Source organism: Trichomycterus rosablanca, chromosome 20, assembly GCF_030014385.1.
Source record: "Trichomycterus rosablanca isolate fTriRos1 chromosome 20, fTriRos1.hap1, whole genome shotgun sequence".
Classification (NCBI taxonomy): Eukaryota; Metazoa; Chordata; class Actinopteri; order Siluriformes; family Trichomycteridae; genus Trichomycterus; species Trichomycterus rosablanca.
In genome coordinates this window covers 6,306,090-6,327,531 of record NC_086007.1, presented here as the reverse complement: position 1 = coordinate 6,327,531, position 21,442 = coordinate 6,306,090, and the positions used below count along the sequence as shown (strand labels likewise).

The window sequence follows — 21,442 nt, the reverse complement described above, 5'->3', positions numbered from 1 at the left end:
TTACGGTAATAATCAGAATTCAGTAAAGTTTATCTCCAACTGAGCAAACAAAGCCAAATTAGAAACGTAATCTTTTAGTTATAGAGGGAGGTAGGTACACACAATGTCACCCATACCACACGCTATCACATCCCATTAACTACTGTATTTTTTTTTAACCTGTTTTAAAACAAGCGCCAGAAGATCATACAGTACATCTACATTCTAAAGTGTCTCTAAACTTAGTCAACCTCGAGTTTGTTTGGTTATTTGTCTGTTTAAGGCAGTTATTGCTTTCAAATGTGCAACATAAAAAATAAGACACTGGATACCATTGATGTCTCACTAGGTGTAAAACAACAACATTATTAACTTAGGCTTCACCACACACACCATCCAGGAGAAACTAATTAGACACATTTTATGAACTTTAAAATTGTATGTCTGAGATAAAACTACTAGCTAGAAGTAGCTAACCTGTTACAGAGCTGTCTAGGTTGTCCATGCTGGAGCCTGGTGTGTGTTCAATGCCCCGGATCGGTGGTGGTGACATCTCATAACCTTCGTCTTCTTCATCATCATCCTCGACTTCATCAGGTAGGTCTGTTTCAATGTCAGATATGAGGGTGCTGGACATGTAGCCCACAGGAGGGGCAGGTGCCTGAGGAGGATAAAGGCCTCCATGCATGTGCCTGTAAAACATTTAACAAATCAACACACACACACACACACACACACACACACACATTCATATTTAAGTGGGAGCTGAGACAGGATGTCAGACAGAGACAAAGAGTGTCAAACAGCAAGATGAGAGGAAAATAAGTGTGTGTAGGGGAATAAGTATCTGTCAAGATAAATTTGCAATTGCAGCTACACTTCTTGTCATGCTTTAAAAAATCAGGAGAATTTGGCTAATTTAGAATTGCTGCGTTTAGCATGCTTACACAATGACCTGCTAATTGCAGCTGAAGAGGACACAATGAAAAGCTCCACAGGAATGCCTACACCATGTCTGTCATCTCTTAAACACTGAGGTTTGCTGACAGGGTGTGTGTGTGTGTGTGTGTGTGTGTGTGTGTGAGAGCTTGTCTATTTTAGTGTCTTTGATGCAACTGCTGGTTTTGGGTATAATAATGGCTCTTTCCTGCCAAAAATTTTACTTGCAGCTACATACTCATTACATGACATTCCCTTCCTAACAAGTGGAGCCTATTTCCCAAGAGCAAGCGCTGTAATGAACATCTGACACTTTCCCTGACTGAAGGACACGATAAATGTGGATTATTAGCTTTGCTTAAACAAAAACCTGCTGAAATGTTTCAGCACACAATGCTAACCAAGGGTTTACCAATTATTTTAGCCCTTAGCTTTTACAATACACTAATGTAAAAGCCATTTATTTATTTATTCATTTTATACTGAATAGCATCACTACCTTTATAAACAAAACAATTTTAGTTTGTATTAATTATTCATCTTCTGCTGCAATTTGCAGAAGTTTAGTACTCTAAAACTCACCAGGTCTGCTTGGCCATGTCCAGCTGGTATTGCCTGGCAAGCTCATCTAGATGTGCATGCAGCATAGGCTGCGATTCATCACGGGGAGATGGGGTCAGTGTGGCAGTTGACTGCTGCCCGAAGGACATAGCAGCCGGAGACGAGGCCACTCCGCGGACGGGTGGCGTGGGCACTCGCTCTTCCTCTTCCTCCAGCTCATCCTCCAATCCCTGATGCAGGTAGGTTTGCACAGGAAGAGGGTGTCCCCAACCATCACTCTCATAACTAAGAAAGAGTCAGAGAGAGATTTCTGTGTTAAGAAAGTATTGTGGCAAATTAAAAAGGTAAATGAAATGGTCTTAATACAGATCCTTAAATGAAAACACAATGTAGCTCTATATACTTAGTACACTCTTTAGGCCCTCACAATTTCCTGTTGCATTTTGTAGTATATAAAGTCACTGTTTAGCTACTTTCCTCTTTCATATTGGCATTCCCTTTAAGCGCTAGCACTCTGCCGCTACACACTGAACTAACACACATCATAAAGCCAATGCTCATTAAAAAAATTTGTCGGTGCACAGCCCAGAGGACATAACAGTTTTAATCAGTCGCTGTTAAAGACACTACTGAGATTTACAGTGCAGGAGAGTCCTCATTTGCCACATAGCCTATTAAACTAGATGACTCTTTGAGATGGAAATTAATGGGGTTAAAAGGCAAACGGACCTCTCAAGCAAAAGCCTGAAGTGATGGAGCCACCTTGAAGTTTTCTGGGTGCTATGCAGAAGAAGTGCTGACAGGATAGTATAGCTCAGGGCAGTATAGATATAACGCTGGTATTAAAATTTGTTTTATCTGCACAATGCCAATGCACAATGTCAATATTTTAGCCAAAACAATATCAAATGTGTTAGTGAACTGCACAACCTGTTTCTAAATGAAACATCTGAAAGGTTTATGGGTCCTACCCTCCACCACCATGGTGATCTGTGGGGTAAAGGTCCATTTCTGTTCCTGGCAGTGGATGGATGGGAGGAGGTGGTAGAGGAACATTTGCCCAGTTGGAGCCATTGGCCTTGGTGACCTTCGTCACTCCTTTGGTCTTTTTCTTTTTCCCTCCTTTTCCACCTAAACACACATTGGAAGCAACAAACATAATTAGAAAAGCACAACTAACATTTCCTAATACTTATTGATATTTAATTATGTACACATTTAATTACTAAAATAATGGTTCAACAGCAGCCCTGCTCTGTCACCGCAGTTATAGTGAGCCTTAAAAGCAACAAACTAAACTTAGCCATTTTTAGATTCTGCAGAGTGAAGAGACAGAGAAAAAGACAAATGGCTGCACACTGTTCTGTCCTTCTCTTTTCTGTTAGTACCTCCCATGAAAACTGGGTGAAAATGACTACACATCAGCTCTGTCTGCAGCAGTAATGGAGGAGTGGTGGTGTATTTTACAGATGTTTTCTGTATACCATGAACCAGCAAAATACCAGGATGTAAAATAAACAGAAAAATACAATTCAACAGAACATAATTTTTGGAAGGGACTTTACACTATTTACCTCTCAGTTAAACTAGCACCTGCTTTATTACGGACAAGAGAAGCAAGGCATAACACATTTTGAGAAGGCTGCTAACTGGCTCATTCCAAACACATGAGCTCACAGATGACCATGACTGACTATTTTAATTTTGAATGACAGGTGAGACTGAAATACCAATCTTTTAAATTATACTCTTTCAGACTTCCAGTCATGTGCAAACTCTAAAATCAGTGTGGATTGAACCTGCCAAATCCAACTATCCTACCCAAAATGGCTATAATATTGTCCTAATAAAACACTACATTGTGATTCTTATAAGCCTTTTATAAATTAAATTAAGCTACAATGCATTTAATAAATTAATGTTGACTGCTAATACACCACTTCCATGTGTATATTAAATATTTACCTGACTATTGACATGTGATTGTAATAAGAATGTTAGGCTAAAGGTTTTCTACATCACACTTTGTTCTTAATCATATCACCATTGTCATTCAGTGTCAACAGCATGTCAGCAACAGCTAACTAAAAAAAAGGAATAACTTCCAGAAACAGCTGGAAAAACAGCAAGACTGATATCTCTGGCATTTTTCCTCCTTTTCACCTGTTGACGAGCCGTCAGCCAACCTCGCCAGCATGTGATCACCACAATTATGGTTTCTGCTGCTAGTTCATTCATTCCACTCCCGTGTATGATGGATTCTTTCACAGATGTTTTTTTTTTTTGGAACGATGTTATTGATTTTGAAAATCATTTTATTTTAGGGCAGAGGTCTGCTCTCACTAATGACACACGGGTCAAGTGTGAACCCTCAGGGCAGGAAAACCTGAACATAAAATCGGAATTAAGCAATATAAGCAATGAGGCTTGTAATGTGAACACGGCCTGGAGCTTCAGCTGGTCTTGGAGCTGATGTATGTTTTCTCTTTCAGACAGGGCAAAATTCATTAAAATTATTAACACAGGCATTGGCACAACACACATGACAAGTTAACTCTGCATGTAGCCAGATCCTCCTGTGACTCCAGTCGAGCATAAAATAGCTTGCATAGATGTAGGTGCCAAACCAAAAGCAGGGAGGATAAACGCTTACTGGCAGCATGTCTTCTGTATGAAATTCTATCTGTCATCTTCTCCTGACAATGCTCTATTTTGTTGTTGCCCAAAAATGTTCGGGTCTGGCTACACTACACCCTACAGTTTGTACCATAGTATTATTTTACATGATTCCAGAACATGGGCTATAAATTACAATGTACATTTTTTGTGTTTGTAAAAAAGGACTGCTTTTGTGAAAAATTATGCCACTATTTTCAGCCAAAACAATGACAAATGTGTTAGGCAACTGCACAACCTGTTTCTAAATGAAACATCTGAAAGGTTTATGGGTCGTACCCTCCACCATCATGGTGATCTGTGGGGCAGAGGTCCATTTCTGTTCCTGGCAGTGGATGGATGGGAGGAGGTGGTAGAGGAACATTTGCCCAAAAAGCAGGGAGGATAAACGCTTACTGGCAGCATGTCTTCTGTATGGAATTCTATCGGTCATCTCCTGACAATGCTCTATTTTGCTGTTGCCTAAAAATGTTGTGGCCACACAACACCCCACAGTTTTTACCATAGTATTATTTTACATTATTCCAGAACACTATAAATCAACTTAAAAAAAAACCAACCAACCAGTTTTGATCTTGTTCAAAGCTTTTTATTTGCATTTCATGCAATGAAAAAAATAGTACTATTATTTTATTTTAGGCAAGCCAAACAAAGAATAGTAAGAGAGAAAACTAAGCCAGTGGGGCTACTGCTTTTAGCTTTCAGCAGAAGACAGATTTGTCATGTAGTGGTTGATGTTTATGATGCGCTCCAGAGCGCAGCTATTAGAGGCCGTTACTATACAAGCAGCTTCGCTGACTGAATGTGTTCCACAGGCGTGAGGCCTCAGTCGCAGAGATAGAAGTGTCAAACGAAGATGAAAAAAGCATTCTAGTAATAAAAAATAACAACAGGCTGGAAGTGTGAGTGGTCGCATACAGCTTAAAAGGAGTGGGGGAAGTAATTGGGTTTTTTAATCGTTCCTCTGGGCAACACTTCAGCTTTGGCCAATAAATGGAGAGATAGTGTGATCACTCAATCACTGCCTCACATTCTCTGTCTATTTCTCACTCTCATTGGTAAAGAGAGCGCATCAATACTGCAAACAGAACACTCCTGAGAACAGCTCGTAAAATTACAGTCATTTGAATTAAGGGGTGGATGCTGGCAGGGAGTGAATTGACCATCGAGCCATTTCTACTCCAGATGGCAGTTCAAAGTCTGTGTTTGGAAATTGAAGAACAACTAGATGCAGCCTAGCCAACCAAGCGTCATGCATATATTTACATTAGACAAAGGCATCTGTTAGCGTGTCAATACTGTTACTTAGCTAGCTAAACAGAGATAAATCAGCTAGCAGCTGATGTTAGGTAAAATGAAAGCCATTTTGTACTTTTCCTCTTTTTTGCCAAGTGCTGCTAACTTTTACAGAAAAATAACTTTTAAATGACATTGCAAGAAAAGAAAAGAATGTAATTGTCTCTGACTGGGTGTCGGTAGGGAGTTTTCAGCAGGGTGGTTCAGTTTTCTAGGATGACACTTGATAAGACACACTTGCAGTAAAGCACATGAGTGATGTCAAAATTTAAGAGCAATGAAGAAGGCAGAAGCACTTCTGGGAATGTGATGCCTTTAAATGGTGAGTCACAACACATTTACTGTATTTTCTCAGAGGTCTTTACCAGCAGAACAACATAACAGTAGTGAACACTCAAGTTATTTTGTCTGTTTTTCTCTAAAACTGTACATGAAGTTGTCTGCCTTGATAAGGGATTTTATGCATTTAAAGGTAATGTTGTCTAAAATATCATCATTTTATTGTTCGCAGATGTGGTGTTCCTTCATCCACACCCTGACTGGCTGTGTGGCAGAAGGCATTGTTGAGTTACACAAATCCTCAGAGTTGGGGAACATTGTTAGAGCACTACGAAGCAGGTTTTTTTTCCAGAATAACCTTTACATGACTTGATTCATGCGTCCTTCACAAAGAAAAATCTGCCTTGCTGAAGTGCTGATGGAATATCACTCATCCTCTCCTAAATTTCACAGTGTTTGCAAAACACTGTGGCTTGTAGGCATTTGTATGTGGCCATCCCAGTCAGAGAGTCATTTTTGCATTAAGGTTTATAGAATAAGGTCTGCATGTGTTGGAATGTCAAAGCTCTAAACTGTGTTAGGATCATATGTGGGCAGACAGTAGAAATTTGGCTGCATTAAATTAAGCTAAATTAAGCTAACAAAGCACATTCTGAGCCTTAATTCAGAACTAATTTTGAAGACCAGATTGGATCCTCTAATACTGATGTTACTGAATCTTTATTTAATGGAAAAGTATCAGTTAAGTACACACTATTACCATAATGTAATTTAAGGTAGAGAATTCTGTTTAACAAAGATTTTAAGAGAAATAATTTTGCATGTGTTTTTTTTACTCTAATTATGTTTTCAAACTTAAGTAAATAATTACTACTGCCAAATCTATTCACCCCTATTTAAATGCAGACAGCTTTGTGTTTTTGGTAAACAGTAATTTAGCTGTCTTTAGCATCCTCGGATTAGTGAGCGAACTAGCAAGAAATAGCAAATACACAAATCTAATTTGCGCCAACTGAATCTCCTGAGTGAAATGCCTGCCAAGGTTTAGCTTCGCTTAAAATGCTGCCCAATTGGACAGGATGACTTTCTGAAGGCAGTCTCAAATTGAGGTTCTGGCTCCACATAAGATGAAACTTGAATAAACGACAAGAAACACCCACGAAAAACTCTCAACCGAAGACTGTAAGTGAACATACATTAGGGAGAAGGTGATGAAGATGGTAGAACAGTTAGGTTAGAGGTGGAGGGGACCCTGTGCCAGTGAGATACCAACCTGACAGACTGCCGCTCCGCTCTGAACTATTGTGGGAACTGGTGGTGCTGAAATCCTGTGAGTGGTTGTGCGGCATTCTGTTAGACAATCCATCAGCCAATCGGTAGTCGGGAATGAAAAGGAGTGCTAGTGGGGTTTAGGGGAGAAACAGTGGAGTCAGGTGATAAGCAAGACAAGCACAAGCGCGTGCAGAACATGCAGTTAGAGCAACAGCCAAGTGTCTCTCTCACACGCACACGCAGACATACATACACACACACGCACACATACACACACACACACACACGCACGCACATGCAGACATACATACACACACACACGCACATATACACACACACACGCACACGCAGACATACATACACACACGCACATATACACACACACGCACACGCAGACATACATACACACACGCACACGCACATATACACACACACACACGCAGACATACATACACACACACACGCACATATACGCACACACACACACGCACACACACAAATACATAACAATCCCTGCTTTAACTATGAGACTGAAGATAAAAGATACATTTAAAAGATAAATTTAGTCCAGTTTTGAGCCAATTTAATGACTAATTAATCCTTGTACTTTACATTATACAGTTTAACCTGCTTTAACATACCCACATTAACTCAGAATTGTTAACAAAGATGATCTTTTGGATCAGATGTGTTTTTAGAATTTGGGCAATACCCGAAGCAGGAAGTGAAACTTCTGATTAATAAATACCAAAAATGTTCAGAAATCTATTAAACCACTAAATTAAAAATGTTAGCCTTATTAGGCATTTACCAAATTAGCATAGATACAAAAGCTAAACTTTAAATTAAAGGAACTCTCTGGAGAAGAAAATTGGCCCTATTTGAAAAATTGGCCTCATTACACACAGTATGATTACTCAGATCACACTGGCACAGTGTAATATCACAACACACACACATAGTACATCACAATACAAGAATAAACACACTTAAACACACTACTCACTGTTATTGCAGGAGTTCTTGTCAGGTAACGAGTAGCCTAGGTTAGCCATTTCCTGCTTGGTCTGCAACGAGCTCTTCCACTGAGTGTCAGGCAGATCCACCGCTAGCTCGTGGATGCTGTTTGAGTGGAGAATCTGGGTGGTAGCATACGGGGTGGCCTGTGATGCTGGGCTGGCACTACCGAAGCCTGTTTTTGTAGTGAAGTCAATGCTGCTGTAGATGGCTCCGTCTGACATCATGGTGCCCGTCTTATCAGCCTGAGCCGTGGGCATCACGTCTGGAATAAAGAATAAGCCATACTTAAAGAGCTGGTAGGAGAATGTTCATTTTTGTGACTGTGTTTCAAAATATAAAACAGGTCACTAAAATGTACCATCATTAATTTTTTTATTATTTATTTATTAGGATTTTAACGCCATGTTTGACACTTTGGTTATATTCATGACAGAAACAGTAGTTACTGGTTACAAAGATTCATCAGTTCACAAGTTTAATGTCAAACACAGTCATGGACAATTTTGTATCTCCACTTCACGTGCATGTCTTTGGACTGTGGGAGGAAACCGGAGCTCTCGGAGGAAACCCACGCAAACATGGGGAGAACATGCAAACTCCACACAGAAAGGACCCAGACCGCCCCACCTGGGGATCAAACCTAGGTGTGCGACTTGCTGTGAGGCGACAGTGCTACTCACTGAACCACCATGCCGCCCTACCATCATTAAGGTAAAGTAGCCACGCTATGCGCTCTAGGAAGCCAGCATTAATAGTTTCTGTGTTACTGAGATAAAGGCTGTCTTACCTGGAAACCTGCCTCATACAAGGTTCCTAATTTTGACAGAATTAAAGTCTCCTTATTCATCTGATTAACATGATAAACAAAATTGTAGCCTCAGCAGTGAAGTATATATAATTACAATGAACAGACCTGTAGCTGGCTACAATATTTGACATACAGTATAGCATAAGGATAGATAAAGGTGTCCTGATAGCAGGGCTTGTTGAAAGGCTGTCAGGATATTTCTTTGCTTAAAATTGTGTCAGATGAAACAGCTTCCATTAACGGTTCCATTTGCCAAGGCACTTTCCTACAGAACAACCTGTTAGTTTTGCTATGAATATTTTTCACTTACCACCTGTAAATCTTTTATTTTTCTTTCTGATTAAATTCAGATTTCTCCTCCCTCTACTATTTTATCTCTCTTCCTTTCAGAAGATGAATAACACTGCCACTCTGCATGCGTGAGCGCAAACAGATGCACTGAAGGGTAAATGATGTACAGTCGTGACGAAAGCGTCTGCATCTGTGCTACTCAAGCTGCTCCTGTCCTTCACGACTCACTGCCTATCCAGGGACCACCGGTTCTTTTTCCTATACCTTCTTCTCCTTTACTCTCTGGTCCTTTCTGAGCTTTGGGTGATGACAGAACGCTCTTTGTTACTCTCTGTGTGACAATGTATGCAGGAAGGCTAGATGGGACTGTCAGAGATGTGATGTATAAACTAAAGTATTACATATGCATACAGGTTTACATGTTGTGATTCCTCACAGTGCCACCATATGAGTTGTTCTGTAGGTAGAAAGAGAGGATACTATGGGGTATGGCATTGTCCATCAAGGTTTCTTTTGGATAGGCTCAATTTCAATGTGGTGCAAATACGAATTTACATATTAGATCCGTAGATGGTTGATGATGCCCTTATATACACATTTTGCTGTATAGGTTTATTTTCCTTTCTGTGCTTTAACATGAATGGTAATTTATGTTGCAATTTATTCTTATAAATTGTCCTTTTCCAACCTTTTTTAATCCTTAAAAAATATCAACAGGCTGCATTGAGTCATTGTACAATTATCATTGTTATATGCAAATTAAATGTATACTGATTGGTTAGTCATTCATGAGTGAACCTAGACAAGGTGCACTCGCTTAACATGCAACTTAACCACTCTCAAGTTTACTAATCTGCCAAAAATAGGTTTTTCATAGGTTCTTCCCTAGCGGAAGTCATCGTTTTTTCTTTTGTTTTGCATATTTTTCCATATTTCTCTCGATCATATCACTGCCAATTCCAGTATTAAAATTCATTTGCTAGTTGTATCACCACCAAGCTGGCCGACGAGAGCCAACCCTATCACACAGTTGTCTTGCAGGCCACCTTACATCTTACAAAAGACTGGTGCAGAAAAACACCATAAACACCATGAACATTTTAAAATACTATCAGAGACAGATTACCTCCACGGCCGAAATTTCCAAGGTCACTGGGTCCTCCTGAGCTGCTGTTTACAGGCATGCTAGTGGCTGGCCAAGAGTCAGCTAGCCAAGGATAAGGTGTCTCACCACCATTTAGAATACCAGGACGACTGAAGAAAAAGACAAGAAGATAAGAGTTTGGTTTACACACATTCATGTTGCAATGCTTCTCTCAATGTGTCTATATCTATGACTGCAGTAGCACAGTTTGTGTACTTCAAAGGTAAACGTGTGCTTGCTCTAGAAAAATAGGGCTAAAAAACAAAGCATTGGTTTAAATCTTTAAATGATTTGTTAGAATGTTAAAATGTTAGAATTACATTGGATACTTTACAACCCTGAAGAATAGTTAATTGGTGAACTGGTAAAGAATATAATTTAAAAACTAATAATACAGTGCATTAACCATGATCAATTGCATATATTAGCATGAAAAGTGAAATATGGGCATAAGCATCTAAAGTACCTGTCATATTAGCTAAGCTGTTGCACAGGGATCAAGGGAACAAAACTGAACATGCGTGCACGGGGAAATATAAATGAAGATGAAGCCCACCCTAATCAAAGTAATCTGTCAGCAATCTTTCTGCATCATAAACATGACAATATGGCGAGAGTGCTCAGACAAAACAGAGAAATAATGAATCAATGTCACGACAATCTGCAGGGAATCTAAATGATGATGTGAAGGTGAACATATGGCTGTGTGGAAGCGTGCATGTGCATGAGTTCTTGGGCTCACTTCTCTAATGACAGCAACATCGCTGTACATGTACTGTGGATTTAGAAAGTATTTAAAACTGAAATCTCTGGTTCTCAAAAGTATTCAGATCCCTTATTTTATACTTTGTGGAAGCCCCTTTAACAGCGTTACACCTCTGTGCACACCTGGATTTAGGCAGTTTATCCCACTTATCTTATTACCTTGTATGATATCACTGGCTAAGACAAAATGTCTGTGCTGTTTAAAGAAAGTGATTTTGTAAATTATGAAAACCAGAAGTAAAATATTTTCCTTTTAAACTTACTGCGAATTTAATAAGACACATTATTAAAAATCCACATCTGATCCACATAATAATGCTTAATTAATTAAACTGGTAAAAATGGGAACAGTTTTTAATGTTTGCCTGCTTCCTGATCCAACATACAAACACATGCACTCACTCTTACATGTAACATACATAAACCAAACCTTATACACCGATCAGCCATAACATTTAAACCACCACCTTGTTTCTACACTCACTGTCCATTTTATCAGCTCCACTTACCATATAGAAGCACTTTGTAGTTCAACAATTACTAACTGTAGTACATCTGTTTCTCTGTATACTTTGTTAGCCCCCTTTCATGCTGTTCTTCAATGGTCAGGACCCCCACAGGACCACTACAGAGCAGGTATTATTTGGGTGGTGGATCATTCTCAGCACTGCAGTGACACTGACATGATGGTGGTGTGTTAGTGTGTGTTGTGCTGGTATGAGTGGATAAGACACATCAGCACTGATGGAGTATTTAAACACCTCACTGTCACTGCTGGACTGAGAATAGTCCACCAACCAAAAATATATCAAGCCAACAGCGCCCCATGGGCAGCGTCCTGTGAGCACTGATGAAGGTCTAGAGCATGACCAACTCAAACAGCAGCAATAGACTTTACATCTACAAGGTGGACCAACTAGGTAGGAGTGTATAATAGAGTGGACAGTGAGTGGACACGGTATTTAAAAACTCCAGCAGTGCTGCTGTGTCTGACCCACTCATACCAGCACAACACACACTAACACACCACCCACCATGTCATGGTCACTGCAGTGCTGAGAATGATCCACCACCTAAATAATACCTGCTCTGTGGTGGTCCTGACCATTGAAGAACAGCATGAAAGCAGGCTAATAGGGCTGGGTATCGCCACCAATTTCCTGGATCGATTCGATTCCGATTCACCAGGTCCCGATTCGATTCGATCTTCGATTTTCGATTCGATTTTCGATCCAATTTCGATTCAACACATTTAGCCATATTTGAGTTACATTAACAGGTTTTGTTTACATATGTACAGATGTTCAGAGAACGAATGTGATAATTGTACAAAGAACACTCATTATTAAAAATATTTGTGTATTTTGTTTACATAAATAATTAATCCAAAACAGAAAACAGTAACATTCAACAGCCAGGTGTATGTTTACATTACATTTACAATGTTGTAGCATGTCAGACAAATGAAATAATAATAAAAAATGAATGTTACTGTTTTCTTCCATTTGTCTGACATGCTACAACAGTGTAAATGTAATGTAAACATACACCTGGCTGTTGTACAGCTTATGCCAAGTTTACACTACACGACACTCTGATTAACACGTGGTCACTGTAATGTTCACACTACACGACTGATCGGCGATGGGGAGTTTTACACTACACCATCTATCACCAGGGGGAATCACAGGCGAGCTTCTCTGGTCTCCAAAACTACGTTTTGTCACGAAAACACACGTGAGAAGTGATGAAAGGTTTAATGATACCACGTCCAAACATGCACATCAACAAGTAGCGAGCAATCAAAGTTTGTGCGCTGATGAAATAAATGAATCTGAGTGGATTTGGCAACACGAGCAGCATGGATCGTTCTGTAGTGAGTTGGAGGTTAATAAATATTTTGTTTTGTAGAGAACGATCTCGCGTATGCTGATGTATTCTGATAGAAACTATATTGCGCTCCACCACCTGTTTCCAACCTCTCCCCTGTGTTTCCCCTCGCTGTTTCTCACATTGATTGAGAGCCGAGTTTTGATCGCAGAGCGAACACCGAGTTCCTCCCGAATCCAGAGCCGAGCGAAAATCAGTGCAAAAAGTTGTGTAGTGGTCATAACTTGAGCTTCTGCCATGCTCAACTGATGTGCAGGTCAGATCTCGTTGCATGAAAAAACAGTGGCTGGTCACGCGAAATTAAAGGGGGTAACAATAGTAATAGATTTCCGTGTGCACCGTAAAAAGGGGCGCATTTAAAAAATCGATCTCGCATTTATATGAATCGATATCGGATCGTTCAAATAAAGATCGATTAAAATCGAAAAATCGATTTTATAAACCCACCCCTACAGGCTAATAAAATAATGTAGAGAAACAGATGGACTACAGTCACTAATTGTAGAACTACAAAGTGCTTCTATATGGTAAGTGAAGCTGATAAAATAGACAGTGAGTGTAGAAACAAGGAGGTGGTTTTAATGTTATGGCTGATCAGTGTATGTGGAATTCTCTCTCTTTTTCTAGCCTCTGTATTTTCTGTTGTCTCAGTTTTTAACGTGTTTAAGTGTGTTATGCCCCGCAGTGCTCCTCATCTCCAGCCCACGGGGATTGAAGGAGCGTATGGACCCCGAGGCTACAGACAGGTAATGGGAACCTGACTGTCAGTCTCTGTCTCTAAACCATGAGTTTTAATGAGAGCAGTGTGAGTGCCAGAGGAGAGCACTGGGGGTCCTGACAGGCTAAAAGCCCCCCAACATGGCAGCTGAATGCCAAAACAGACCCCTAGGGTCATTCCCAATGACAGCTACATATCATACATTTTCACAGAGTTTTTTTTACAGGGTAACGTGTCTTACCCCTCCCAATCTTCTGCATATTTTTACTCTTTTAGACAGAAAAACAATCTGCACTAACACCACCCCATCCAGCTCTTCCTCTCTTGATTCTCTCATGCCGACTGTGTGTCATCACATCTACCTGTTTCCACTTTCCTTTTGTTCAGCTGTCAGTAGCTTGTCACTCATTGTCTTGCTTTTGTGCTTGTGATCTATTGTTTTTTTATTACCCCCTCCCACACACACACATTTACTTGCTATCTGCTCTTTCTAGATTCCTTCATCATTTCTGTCCAGCCTTTGATTCTGTGCTCACCATTTGGTCTGTACTGAATTTTTCTCCATCCTCTCTTAGCTGTACTCATCTTTACTCAGACTTTTTCACTCTAATCTCTCTTTCTAGGTAATCCATCTGTGCAAATAGTCAAACAAGTTCTCAATCATTGACAAAGCAAGGATGGAGGAGAAATGGGGGATTACATCTCTCCCAATAAACTAGGGCACGCCTATACACACACACACACACGAATATAAACACACTCCTCTCAGAGGAACCATTTGTGTGTGGGTGATGATGATGTTGACAGTAGAAATGGTCGCTCTGTCCTTGCATCGTCACCTCCAGCATGTGCTGATTAGATTGAGAAATATGGCAGGCTGGCATATTCCTAAACCAAATGGCCCAAACCCAGGGGCAAATCGACAGAGATATGTATTATCCCAAGGCCTGACATCTCGCGCCGCATGATCCTTCCTACAGAGGCAGACTGCTGAGTGGCCTTGGGGGAGCAGATTTGATCTGGATTCATTTTTTCCCTGCCAGGCTCTGAGCCATGCTTACCCGGCTGAAATACTGCCCGAGAACTACCTATGTGAGAAGAACCATAAACAAATGGAGCAAGCGATATTAATCCCAAAGCCACTTCATAAATCAGAGTGGCACTGTGGGGGCCACACACTAACCAAAAGTGTAGCACATGCAGAGCAAATGGGCATTTAAGAGAAGTGTAAAGACCACCACTTTTATTAATACCACTGCTGTCACTACAAAATTTAAGACACATTATTGATTTATATAATGAAATTTTCTCTAAGCAATAGACGCAGCTCAGACACCTGAACTTAATCACTGCGAGGATGTCAATGCAAACGTTTGACCATAGAGTTAGAATTGTGTTGGCGCCCCGGTGGCGCAGCGGGATATTCTGCTTGCACACCAGCACCGAGTTTCTGAACTCCCCGGTTCGAAACTCGGTGTTGCCACCGGTTGGCTGGGCACCATCTAGCGGGCATAATTGGCAGTGCCTGCAGCAGATACTAATTGGCCACCGTATCTGCAGGGTGGGGACCGGACTATGTGTGGGAGGGTGGGTCTTCATATGCTGTGTAAGGACCCTGATTGGCGGAAGAGACGCCTGTGCAGAATGCATGGGCGAGAAGAGGAGGGCTGTGCATGTGTCGGAAGAGGTGTGTACAGCAGCGTGCTCTCTTCGGATGCAATCTGGCATCTCTCAGCAGCAGAAGACAAGAATTGAGTGCGCTAAATCGGGAGGAAAATGGGGAGAAAATGCATTTAAAAAAATTTAAAACAGAAAATTGTGTAACAGAAAAGAAAGAAAAAAACTACTATTTTTTTTTAATAAAAACTTTGCTTCTAAATGTAATTAAAAATGTTAATTAAATTGTATTTAACATGTATGTAGTAGTCTGGATTTGGCCTTAGCTTAGTTTTTACTAATTAATATAATAAATAAATAATAAAATAAAAATAATGATACACACTACAATCTATACATGCACTTGTCTGCCAAAACACTACAGTAAAAGCTACATAAGAGAACCTATGTCATCCATCTTCATGAATTAAAGAGGGAAAAACAGACAGATAAACAAATTCTCAGAATTTATACATTCCAGCCCGGCACCCAAAACTAAAGCATCCAGGCCTGACCAATCTGCTGCCTATTCATCTTCCACGAATCATTTATTCTGTGATCGATTAAGGGTAATTGTTCAGTCAGAGCAATTTGGAAGCAGCCTATGAGGAATGAGGAGAAAACAGACGCAGCTTCATTTGCTATTGTCTAATTAATGAGATAAACAGGCAGTGTAACAAATGGTCGCTCTATTTACACTGATGCCACCACTCATTCTGCCACTGCAGGTGGACAGACCAATGCAACATCTGTACTTCTGAAGCTCCCACAGTCACACATCATTTTATATAGCTGGTGACTCTGGTGAGAATAACCGCTTATTGCAAAAATGGAATTACAGTCATTTTCACTACAGCTACACCACAGATCTGACATGTAATACTGCAGTAATGTTCATCATCCACTCTGTCTGCTGCACCTGTAGCATATATGAGCAATAACCACAAAAATAATTCAACACATTTCAGTGTACTTATACTATACTATACTACACTATACTAATAGTGTAAAAATACTAAAAGTTATATACAGTGTATCACAAAAGTGAGTACACCCCTCACATTTCTGCAAATATTTCATTATATCTTTTCATGGGACAACACTATAGACATGAAACTTGGATATAACTTAGAGTAGTCAGTGTACAACTTGTATAGCAGTGTAGATTTACTGTCTTCTGAAAATAACTCAACACACAGCCATTAATGTCTAAATAGCTGGCAACATAAGTGAGTACACCCCACAGTGAACATGTCCAAATTGTGCCCAAATGTGTCGTTGTCCCTCCCTGGTGTCATGTGTCAAGGTCCCAGGTGTGAATAAGGAGCAGGGCTGTTAAATTTGGTGTTTTGGGTACAATTCTCTCATACTGGCCACTGGATATTCAACATGGCACCTCATGGCAAAGAACTCTCTGAGGATGTGAGAAATAGAATTGTTGCTCTCCACAAAGATGGCCTGGGCTATAAGAAGATTGCTAACACCCTGAAACTGAGCTACAGCATGGTGGCCAAGGTCATACAGCGGTTTTCCAGGACAGGTTCCACTCGGAACAGGCTTCGCCAGGGTCGACCAAAGAAGTTGAGTCCACGTGTTCGGCGTCATATCCAGAGGTTGGCTTTAAAAAATAGACACATGAGTGCTGCCAGCATTGCTGCAGAGGTTGAAGACGTGGGAGGTCAGCCTGTCAGTGCTCAGACCATACGCCGCACACTGCATCAACTCGGTCTGCATGGTCGTCATCCCAGAAGGAAGCTGACGCACAAGAAAGCTCGCAAACAGTTTGCTGAAGACAAGCAGTCCAAGAACATGGATTACTGGAATGCCCTGTGGTCTGACGAGACCAAGATAAACTTGTTTGGCTCAGATGGTGTCCAGCATGTGTGGCGGCGCCCTGGTGAGAAGTACCAAGACAACTGTATCTTGCCTACAGTCAAGCATGGTGGTGGTAGCATCATGGTCTTGGGCTGCATGAGTGTTGCTGGCACTGGGGAGCTGCAGTTCATTGAGGGAAACATGAATTCCAACATGTACTGTAACATTCTGAAACAGAGCATGATCCCCTCCCTTCGAAAACTGGGCCTCATGGCAGTTTTCCAACAGGATAACGACCCCAAACACAACCTCCAAGATGACAACTGCCTTGCTGAGGAAGCTGAAGGTAAAGGTGATGGACTAAACCCAATTGAGCACCTGTGGCGCATCCTCAAGTGGAAGGTGGAGGAGTTCAAGGTGTCTAACATCCACCAGCTCCGTGATGTCATCATGGAGGAGTGGAAGAGGATTCCAGTAGCAACCTGTGCAGCTCTGGTGAATTCCATGCCCAGGAGGGTTAAGGCAGTGCTGGATAATAATGGTGGTCACACAAAATATTGACACTTTGGGCACAATTTGGACATGTTCACTGTGGGGTGTACTCACTTTTGTTGCCAGCCATTTAGACATTAATGGCTGTGTGTTGAGTTATTTTCAGAAGACAGTAAATCTACACTGCTATACAAGCTGTACACTGACTACTCTAAGTTATATCCAAGTTTCATGTCTATAGTGTTGTCCCATGAAAAGATATAATGAAATATTTGCAGAAATGTGAGGGGTGTACTCACTTTTGTGATACACTGTATTTAATTCTCTTTAAATCTGAATAATTTGTCCTTTCTGATGGGTTTACTTTTAAGAGGATGACATTTGTAATTACTTGTGACTTAAATAGCAGTTTAGGTCCACTGTATATCAATACAGAAAACTAATGCTAAATGTTTTTGTTTGTTTATTAGGATTTTAACATCATGACAGAAATGGTAGTTACTCGTTACACAAAGTTCATCAGGTCACAAGGTTAAATCTAACAGAGTCCTGGACAATTTTGTATCTCCAATTCACCTCACCTGCATGTCTTTGGACTGTGGGATGAAACCGGAGCTCCCGGAGGAAACCCACGCGGACACCATCTGGGGATCGAACCCAGGACCTTAAAACTAATGTTAAAAAAATAATAAATTAACAGCCTTAACACAGATGAAGTTTTACATTTAAGAACACTATTCTGTGATTAATGCAGAAAATAGAACACAATGTTTGTCCATAAAAATTACACATTATATATTTAGTAGATAAAGCTCATTTAGCAAATGACTAGAGTATTCTTTTAGGACATTTTAGATGGAGTCATGCAACAAGTAAAAAACATATTTGTTAAAAACAACAGTAAACATGCCTTAACGTTTGTGTCTGAAGTGTATCTAAGCAGTCAGGTATAATAAAAGTCAGAAATGTCAGGATGACCCGCTTCAGAGAATCTGAGTATCCGGTGTCATTCACATGTCGGTTTTCTTCATACAAACCCAGACCAGACCTGATGCAAGCTCCCGGCAGGGTTAGCTGCTTCTACATTCCCTTCCCCAGGGTAATTATTTTTACATTATTACACATGCTCATATCCCTACCGCCTCAGCGGGGTGACAGGCAAATTTATCACTGCAGGAGTCCGCCTAGGCCTTACGGGGAGGCGGTGCCATGACAAATGATAAAATAAAACCCGTCTCTGCTTAAATTGTTTCTGCTAATTCTTTTTGGGGGGTAAGATTTATGACAGAGTCTAGTCAGCTGTGAAGGGAGATGTGAGTGTATATGCAGGCGTGTGTGTGTGTGTGTGTGTGTGTGTGTGTGTGTTCCACACAGAACGCATGGTACACAAACACACAGTTCTTATCTGAAGATCCATCAGTCATACAGTGTATCACAAAAGTGAGTACACCCCTCACATTTCTGCAGATATTTAAGTATATCTTTTCATGGGACAACACTGACAAAATGACACTTTGACACAATGAAAAGTAGTCTGTGTGCAGCTTATATAACAGTGTAAATTTATTCTTCCCTCAAAATAACTCAATATACAGCCATTAATGTCTAAACCACCGACAACAAAAGTGAGTACACCCCTTAGTGAAAGTTCCTGAAGTGTCAATATTTTGTGTGGCCACCATTATTTCCCAGAACTGCCTTAACTCTCCTGGGCATGGAGTTTACCAGAGCTTCACAGGTTGCCACTGGAATGCTTTTCCACTCCTCCATGACGACATCACGGAGCTGGCGGATATTCGAGACTTCATTATGCACTCCACCTTCCGCTTGAGGATGCCCCAAAGACGTTCTATTGGGTTTAGGTCTGGAGACATGCTTGGCCAGTCCATCACCTTTACCCTCAGCCTCTTCAATAAAGCAGTGGTCGTCTTAGAGGTGTGTTTGGGGTCATTATCATGCTGGAACACTGCCCTGCGACCCAGTTTCCGGAGGGAGGGGATCATGCTCTGCTTCAGTATTTCACAGTACATATTGGAGTTCATGTGTCCCTCAATGAAATGTAACTCCCCAACACCTGCTGCACTCATGCAGCCCCAGACCATGGCATTCCCACCACCATGCTTGACTGTAGGCATGACACACTTATCTTTGTACTCCTCACCTGATTGCCGCCACACATGCTTGAGACCATCTGAACCAAACAAATTAATCTTGGTCTCATCAGACTATAGGACATGGTTCCAGTAATCCATGTCCTTTGTTGACATGTCTTCAGCAAACTGTTTGCGGGCTTTCTTGTGTAGAGACTTCAGAAGAGGCTTCCTTCTGGGGTGACAGCCATGCAGACCAATTTGATGTAGTGTGCGGCGTATGGTCTGAGCACTGACAGGCTGACCCCCCACCTTTTCAATCTCTGCAGCAATGCTGACAGCACTCCTGCGCCTATCTTTCAAAGACAGCAGTTGGATGTGACGCTGAGCACGTGCACTCAGCTTCTTTGGAAGACCAATGCGAGGTCTGTTCTGAGTGGACCCTGCTCTTTTAAAACGCTGGATGATCTTGGCCACTGTGCTGCAGCTCAGTTTCAGGGTGTTGGCAATCTTCTTGTAGCCTTGGCCATCTTCATGTAGTGCAACAATTCGTCTTTTAAGATCCTCAGAGAGTTCTTTGCCATGAGGTGCCATGTTGGAACTTTCAGTGACCAGTATGAGAGAGTGTGAGAGCTGTACTACTAAATTGAACACACCTGCTCCCTATGCACACCTGAGACCTAGTAACACTAACAAATCACATGACATTTTGGAGGGAAAATGACAAGCAGTGCTCAATTTGGACATTTAGGGGTGTAGTCTCTTAGGGGTGTACTCACTTTTGTTGCCGGTGGTTTAGACATTAATGGCTGTATATTGAGTTATTTTGAGGGAAGAATAAATTTACACTGTTATATAAGCTGCACACAGACTACTTTTCATTGTGTCAAAGTGTCATTTTGTCAGTGTTGTCCCATGAAAAGATATACTTAAATATCTGCAGAAATGTGAGGGGTGTACTCACTTTTGTGATACACTGTATATCGTTATAAGAGCTCAGAATGGCAAATGTGGAAATGGTTTGTGGTTGATAAACATTGAATGCAAGGGACAGGATGGCTGGTCTACAGCAGCCTTAAACCTTCAGCTGTTATACAGCAATTCTGTACATTACCATAAATCAAACATAACTATAGAACTACATCCTCTCTACTGTACATTACATTCTCTGAACTGAAATGCTTGCGCGGTACTCTCAAGGGTACGTCTTTTGTACCTTTTTATGTTTATTTCCACAAGGATCCAAGCGTAAACATTTTCTTTCAAATGTAAGCTAGTTCATTTCCAAGACACGCCTCCTAATTTTGATGTGCATGTTCTTAAGTTGTTAGGTTCAACTAGTGATATTCTATGTTAACATGTTTGCTGGGATATAAGTCCTTACATAGACAACTCATTATGCATTCGCAAAAATCTATTTAGTCATGTGTGAAGAAAGAATAATTCTAATTAAAGGACTTGTTTAGTTAAATAATTTGTCTTAGTTTAAATTCATAAATTATTAAGTAGTAAAGTATATAGTTAAAACAATTTTTCATAAAGGTCAAAATCTCAATAATTTCTTCAAACTGCACTATACACACTACATCTAAAAAGGAACAGAAGTGCAATTCTGATCTAAAATGTCACTGTCAAAAACATTTCTGAATCAGAATTTTTACTGGAATAAAAGGTGAAACGTCTGTCTCAAAGCAATGACCGAGACAAAGAACAACACTGTAAAGGATAATGGTTTTGATGACCTTCCAGAA

The 21,442-nt window shown here is 40.6% G+C and overlaps 1 protein-coding gene across 6 annotated transcripts in view; it reads right to left on the bottom strand.

Moving 5' to 3' along the window:
* Positions 1–21,442, bottom strand: part of robo2 (roundabout, axon guidance receptor, homolog 2 (Drosophila)) — a 413,761-nt gene that overhangs the window by 10,562 nt on the left and 381,757 nt on the right. For 4 of the 6 annotated variants that reach the window (XM_063016372.1, XM_063016371.1, XM_063016377.1 and 1 more), the window contains 6 exons: positions 10,248–10,375; positions 8,009–8,284; positions 7,004–7,129; positions 2,451–2,610; positions 1,501–1,764; positions 457–671 (listed from right to left, as the gene is read on the bottom strand). In XM_063016372.1, coding sequence (XP_062872442.1) covers positions 457–671; positions 1,501–1,764; positions 2,451–2,610; positions 7,004–7,129; positions 8,009–8,284; positions 10,248–10,375 — 1,169 coding nt within the window. The remainder of the gene's footprint in view (positions 1–456; positions 672–1,500; positions 1,765–2,450; positions 2,611–7,003; positions 7,130–8,008; positions 8,285–10,247; positions 10,376–21,442) is intronic. The other 2 variants (XM_063016374.1, XM_063016376.1) reach the window with 1 other exon arrangement.